The 6,802-nt window shown below is 59.9% G+C and overlaps 1 protein-coding gene across 1 annotated transcript in view; it reads left to right on the forward strand.

The window, feature by feature from the left end:
- LOC102857748 (lipid phosphate phosphatase-related protein type 3-like) overlaps positions 1-6,155 on the forward strand; it is a 9,805-nt gene extending 3,650 nt beyond the window's left edge. The window contains exons 2-7 of the mRNA XM_006897951.1: positions 2,694-2,879; positions 2,959-3,100; positions 3,193-3,388; positions 3,488-3,545; positions 3,822-3,995; positions 4,791-6,155. Coding sequence (XP_006898013.1) covers positions 2,694-2,879; positions 2,959-3,100; positions 3,193-3,388; positions 3,488-3,545; positions 3,822-3,995; positions 4,791-6,155 — 2,121 coding nt within the window. The remainder of the gene's footprint in view (positions 1-2,693; positions 2,880-2,958; positions 3,101-3,192; positions 3,389-3,487; positions 3,546-3,821; positions 3,996-4,790) is intronic.
- The last annotated feature ends 647 nt before the right edge of the window (positions 6,156-6,802 follow it).

Genomic DNA, 6,802 nt, shown 5'->3' on the forward strand with positions numbered 1-6,802 from the left:
TCACCACGCCCATGTGTGTATAGTGAGCTTGTCACCACACGTGTGTGTCCCGTGAGCAGTTTATCACGCATGTGCATGTGTCCCCTGAGCTGTCACCACGCATGTGTGTGTACCATGAACGTGTCACCACTTCACCACACCTGTTTGTGTACCATGAGTGTGTCACCCTGCCATGTATATGCCATGAGCATGTCACCGTGCTGGTGTGTGTGCGATGAGCGAGTCACCACTCCTCTGTGTGTACTGTGAGAGTGTCACCATGCACGTGTGTACCATGAGCATGTCACACCTATGTGTGTCTACCATCAGTGTGTTGCCACACCCATGTTTGTAGCATGAGCATGTCACACCCACGTGTGTACCATGATTGTTGCCACACCCACATGTGTGTACCATGATTCTCTCACCCACTCACTTGTTTGTACCGTGATGGTCTATGTCACTGCGCGCATGTGTGCGTACCATGAGGGTTTATGTCACCACATGGACGTGTGCATACTGTGAGGGTCTGCACCCACGTGTGCATACAGTGATGGTCTGCACCGCGTGCAAATGTGTGTACCGTGATGGTCTATGTCACCACACGCACGTGTTCGTACTGTGATGGTCTATGTCACCATGCACACGTGTGTGTACCGTAATGGCCTATCACCGCACGCATGTGTGCGTACTATGATGGCCTATGTCACCACACACACATGTGTGTACCGTGAGGGTCTATGTCACCACATGCACGTGTGTGTACCGTGAGGGTCTGTGTCACTACAGCACCAGCACCACATGTTAGCAGCACTTTAGCTTTTGGTCATACTGAAATGTGAGAAGCTGAAACTCTGTTTTGGGTCGCATCCCTTTACTGTGTCACTTTTTAAACACACTTAATGGAGCAAGAGTCTATGGTGATAAAGGAAGCAGTTTTGAAAGAAATAGCAAAAAATAAGGCCCCAGGAATAGATGGCATCCCAACTGACGTATTTCAGCTAACAGGTGCTGCCCTGGATGTGCTCGCCAAGTTGTGCCAAGAAATCTGGAGAACAACCACCTGGCCAACTGACTGGAAGAGGTCTATATTTGTTCCCATCCCAAAGAAGGGCAACCCATCAGGGTGTGGAAACCATAGAATAATCTCATTGATTTCACATGCAAGCAAGATTCTACTGAAGATTATCCAGGGTACTGAAGAGCAATGGTGTCTCTCTGGAGACTAAGGTGCATCTGATACAGGCTATGGTCTTTGCAATCACTTGCTATGCATCAGAGAGTTGGACAATGACTAGGAAGAATAGAAGGAGAGTTGATTGATGCCATGGTACATTCAATACTCTTCTCCAGCACCACAGAAAAGTATTGAATGTACCATGGACTGCCAAGAAAATAAACAGTTCACCCCTGAGAGGTTTAAATCAGGCTGCTCCTTGGAGGCAAGGATTCTAGGGCTTCATCTGACATACTTTGGACATGTTGTAAGGAGGGACCAGTCCTTGGAGAGGGACATCATGCTTGGGAGGGTGGAGGGACGGCGCAGGAGGAGAAGACCCTCTATGAGGTGGATTGATTCAGTGACTGGGGTAATCGAGATGGGTGTGTCAGAGGCAGTGAGATTGGCACAGGACAGAGCAGCGTTTAGGGCTGTTGTACACAGGGTCGCTATAAGCCGACAGCACATAAGAACAACAGTGGAGCACTTTGTTGGACGCTGTCTGCATACTTTTGCTCTGGGTCTCGTGGGTTCTCGAAGGGTGTTGCTTCTGCTGAGGAACCCTGGAAACACCGAGAATGGGTGGCGGTAGTCCAGGGGGTACTTGCAGACCCTCCAGGAGGGAGGAGCAGAGGGGCGTGCTGCTGGCTCCATCCTCGGCGGTCTACCTCATTCTCACGGCTGTCAGACCCTGCCTCTGCACTGGCCCTCCTGCGTGCGCCACTCGGTGCCTGGCCCTGCCCGCTTGGCTCACGGCTCAGGCTCTCCTTCACCTCTGAAGGCAGCTCCATTAGCCAATGCCTGGCTTTAAGGAGAGGAACAATGCTACCTCCCCACGTTTGAAAAGCTGTTCATGCAGCTTTTTGACTGAAATGTAAAATCTGGCAATCTCCTTGCTAAAAGATTTTATATAATTCAAAAAAGATTCACCCAGTTATCCACCTTATCCATCAGCCCACCTCGCTTAGGCATCCGTTCACCATTTGGGTGATGAATGGATGAATTATAATAGGTGTGTGGACAGATGGACAGGGCAGATGAGCGTGTGGACAGATGGACAGGGCAGATGAGCGTGTGGACAGATGGACAGGGCAGATGAGCGTGTGGAAGTGTGTTGTGATGAGCAGGTGGGAAGGTGTGGTGAGTATATGGGCAGATATGGGTGGATGCGGTGAACAGGTGTGTAGACATGTGACGGGCATAGATGGAGGACATTGGTTGTTGTTGGTGGTGGTGGTGATGGTGGGTGGTGGACAGGTGCCCATCAGGTGGAGGTGTGGCTGGCTGGCTGGTGATCCGTGAGTAGCTGGATGGCAGGTGGTGTGTACGAAGGCTGACAGCTGTGTGCTTGCTGACTAGGCACAGGTTATGTGGGGACAGAGAGAATGAGAGACTCGAGCTCCTGAGCAGTGCGGATGCGGGAGCTGGAGGACAATGGCTGTGGGGTCGGCCCTGGTGACTGAGCTCACGGGCTGGCCTGCTGCCCTCCCCACAGCTGCCCATTGTGGCCTCATCCATCGTGTCTCTCTACTTCCTGGAGCTGACGGATCTCTTCAAGCCGGCCAAGGTGGGCTTCCAGTGCTACGACCGCACGCTCTCCATGCCCTACGTGGAGACCAGCGAGGAGCTCATCCCCCTGCTCATGCTCCTCAGCCTGGCCTTCGCTGCCCCTGCCGCCTCCGTGAGTGCCCGGGCTGGGGGCGGCTGTGGGCACGCGGGCACCTGTCGGCCGGCCCCACTCAGCGGTCCCTCTGCCCTAGATCATGCTCGGGGAGGGCGTGCTGTACTGCCTGCAGTCCCAGCTGTGGGGGCGCGCGGGGGCCACGGGCGGCGCTGAGGGCAGCATCAACGCAGGCGGCTGCAACTTCAACTCCTTCCTGCGTCGCACCGTGCGCTTCGTGGGTGAGTTCTGGGGGGCCGTGGGGGTGAGACGGCCCCTCGGGGCACCCTTGTGGGGACACCGCAGGCCCGGCTCTGACCCTCCCCGCTCACAGGAGTTCACGTGTTCGGCCTGTGTGCCACGGCCCTGGTCACCGACGTCATCCAGCTGGCCACTGGCTACCACACGCCCTTCTTCCTGACCGTCTGCAAACCTAACTACACGCTGCTGGGCACGTCGTGCGAGGCCAACCCCTATGTCACACAGGACATCTGCTCCGGCGCGGACGTGCATGCCATCCTCTCTGCCCGGTGAGAGTCTGGGCTTGGGCCTCCTCCAGCCAAGTGGTGGGTGGTCGGGCTAAGTGATTTTGTAGCTGGCTGGCCAGGCTCATGTGCCAACTTTTGCAGAAAGACCTTCCCATCCCAACATGCCACACTGTCCGCCTTTGCTGCTGTGTACATATCGGTGAGTGCCCCCTGCACTGCCCGCTGCTGCCCTGCGGCTGTCCTGACGGTGCTGCCCACCCTGCCCACTGCCCTAGCCAACCATGATGGCACTTCCCACCCCAACATGGCCCTGTCCACTGCCCCGATGGCGCTGCCCGCCCTCGTTCCCCCCCAAGGCCCTGCCCGCTAATCTGACGGCCCTGCCCTCTGACCTGACGGCACTGCCCGTCCCCCCACGGCCGTGCCCGCTGCCCTGACGGCCCTGCCCACGGCCCTGACGGCCTTCCTGCCGCAGATGTATTTCAACTCCGTCATCTCCGACACCACGAAGCTGCTCAAGCCCATTCTGGTGTTCGCCTTTGCCATCGCTGCTGGTGTCTGCGGCCTCACCCAGATCACCCAGTACCGCAGCCACCCGGTGGACGTGTATGCGGGCTTCCTCATTGGTGCGGGCATCGCTGCCTACCTGGTGAGCGGAGAATAAAGGGTGGGAGACCGGGCCACACCTGGTGAGCTGAGTTCAGGGGCCTCACCTGGGGCAGAGGGCGGGGCTACACCGGGGGTGGGGGGAGGGGAGGAGGGCGGGGCCACCCCTGGGCAGAGGGCGGGGCTACACCTGGGCAGAGGGCGGGGCTACACCTGGGCAGAGGGCGGGGCTACACTTGGGATGGTGCGGAGCCATACCTGGGGGTGCAGGACAGGGTCGCATAGAGGACTGGGGTAGGACCGGGAGACGAAGTCGCTCTAAAGGAGGAGGTAATGTATTGAGATATCCGAGGGTCTCTAAGGGCGTCTGGGGACAGCTGAGCACTCAAGGGAGGCTGAGAAGGGAAATGCTGCCTGGAGGTCCGAGAGAAGAGGCAGGATGACCTGGGGGGGAGGTCTGAGGGAGGGGCAGGGCTGCCTAGAAGCTGTGGGGGAGAAGTGCTCCTCCTCTCCTCGTGGGCTGGGGACGTTGTCCTGGGGGGCTGTCTACAGTGTCTGCCCCTTGGAATTCTGGGGCCATAGGTTCTTTGGCTCAGACCTTAAGCAGGTAAACAGCGCGTGTGCACTTGGGCAAAAGCCGCCTTGGGCCGAGACTCCTCCCTCCAAGGGGAGATGGAGCGTTTGCCCTCACCTCAACCACCTGGTCCTACCTCCCCCCCCCCCCAGAGCCCCTCCGTTCTGGCTGAGCTGCGCCCCAGACCTGGCTCAGGGCTGGGTGGGCTACATCCCCCCTGCAGAATCTGACTGTTCCCACCTCTCATGCCTGTGTCTCCCCCAGGCCTGCCATGCGGTGGGCAACTTCCAGGCACCACCTGCAGAAAGGCCAGCAGTGGCTGCGGCGCCAGCCCCCACCAAGGACGCACTGCGAGCGCTGACTCAGCGGGGCCACGACTCCGTGTACCAACAGAACAAGTCTGCCAGCTCCGACGAGCTGGGCCCGGCGGGGCGGCTGGAGGGTGCGCCGCGGCCGGTGGCCCGAGACAAGAGCTCACTGGGCAGCCTGAAGCGAGCCAGTGTGGACGTGGACCTGCTGGCCCCGCGCAGCCCCATGGGCAAAGAGAACATGGTGACCTTCAGCAACACGCTGCCCCGCGTCAGCACGCCTTCGCTGGACGACCCTGCTCGCCGCCACATGACCATCCACGTGCCCCTGGACGCCTCGCGCTCCAAGCAGCTCATCAGCGAGTGGAAGCAGAAGGCCCTGGAGGGCCGTGGCCTGGGGCTGCCCGACGAGGCCAGTCCTGCACACCTGAGGGCGCCCGCGGAGTCCATGGCCGAGGAGGACGAGGAGGAGGACGAGGAAGAAGAGGAAGAGGAGGAGGAGGAGGAAGCAGAACTTGTGCCGCCTTCTCTCTACCCCACGGTGCAGGCCCGCCCAGGCCTCGGGCCTCGGGTCATCCTCCCGCCCCGGGCGCCCCCGCAGCCCCTGGTGCACATCCCTGAGGAGGGGGGCCAGCCAGGGGCCGGCCTGTCCCCCAAGAGCGGGGCTGCGGTGCGTGCCAAGTGGCTCATGATGGCCGAGAAGAGTGGGGCTGCGGCCCCCACGCAGCCCCGCGTGGCCAACCCGCCTCGCCTCCTGCAGGTCATTGCCATGTCCAAGGGTCCGGGTGGGGCGGGCCCAGGCCTCAAGGCGGCGGAGACAGGGTCCTCCTCCAGCGCCAGCTCCGACTCCTCCCAGTACCGCTCGCCCTCTGACCGGGACTCAGCCAGCATTGTCACCATTGACGCGCACGCGCCGCACCACCCCGTGGTCCACCTGTCCGCAGGGAACGGGCCCTGGGAGTGGAAGGCCGCGGGAGGCGGCACCAAGGGGCAGGAGGGTGATGGTTCCTACGAGCTGGGTGACCTCGCGCGCGGCTTCCGCAGCGGGCCTCGGCCACCTGGCTTGTCGCCTGGCTCATCTGTCAGCGACATGGACCAGGAGGAGCCCCGCTTCGGGGCTGTGGCCACCGTCAACCTGGCCACAGGTGAGGGACTGCCCCCACTGGGTGCAGCTGATGGGGCCCTGGGCCCGGGCAGCCGGGAATCCACGCTGCTGCGCAAAGCGGGCAGCCTGGCGCTGGGCGAGCGGGACTCCACGGGCGAGGCCGAGGCGGAGAGCTACTACCGCAAGATGCAGGTCGCCCGCAGGTTCAAGGAGTGAAGTGGGGGGTCAGCATGCTGATGGGTGTGGGCGTGCATGCGGAGGGGAGGTGTGGACAGCGCCGAGCAGGAACCAATAAAAGGTGAACAAGCCTCTTGTATGGGTCACGGCTGGACTGTGTTGCACCCAGTGGCCACCCCGTGCTCCCACAGTAGTGGGGACAGATGGGCAGTGTGTGGGCAGCACGGGCCCCTGGGGGCAGTTGTGGAGATTGTCCCAGCTGTCAGCACCCAAGGCAGAGACCAAGACAGTGAAGACAAAGCAGGACCAAAGAAGGGGGACGTCAGAGAACAGGATACAGAAGAAATTTATTCAAAGTACAGACGCCTAAAAGGTGAACAGCAAGAAAGATCTACATAAGAGATACAAAGTTTGTTATAAAATCACTTTAATTCGGTTCTTGCGCTACGCGGGCAGCACGGAATGTGCTCTGGCGCCGTCCCCGTTACAATACTGCGCCTGTAATTGCTATCAAAATATACATCTGTGTCACCATAAAAAACCCCAGCGCCTGCCCCGCTTCTTACAGGTATAAAAAGTCAGGAATATGTACACCCTTGCTTTGCTCCCCTCACCAGGTGCCCCCCTGCTGCTGGATGGTGGGGTGCAGCCTGGAGGGGAGGCCCGAGGCAGGCACAGAAGACCTC

The sequence above is a fragment of the Elephantulus edwardii genome, unplaced genomic scaffold (assembly GCF_000299155.1).
Source record: "Elephantulus edwardii isolate Elephantulus edwardi_28Jun2011 unplaced genomic scaffold, EleEdw1.0 scaffold00217, whole genome shotgun sequence".
Lineage (NCBI taxonomy): Eukaryota > Metazoa > Chordata > Mammalia > Macroscelidea > Macroscelididae > Elephantulus > Elephantulus edwardii.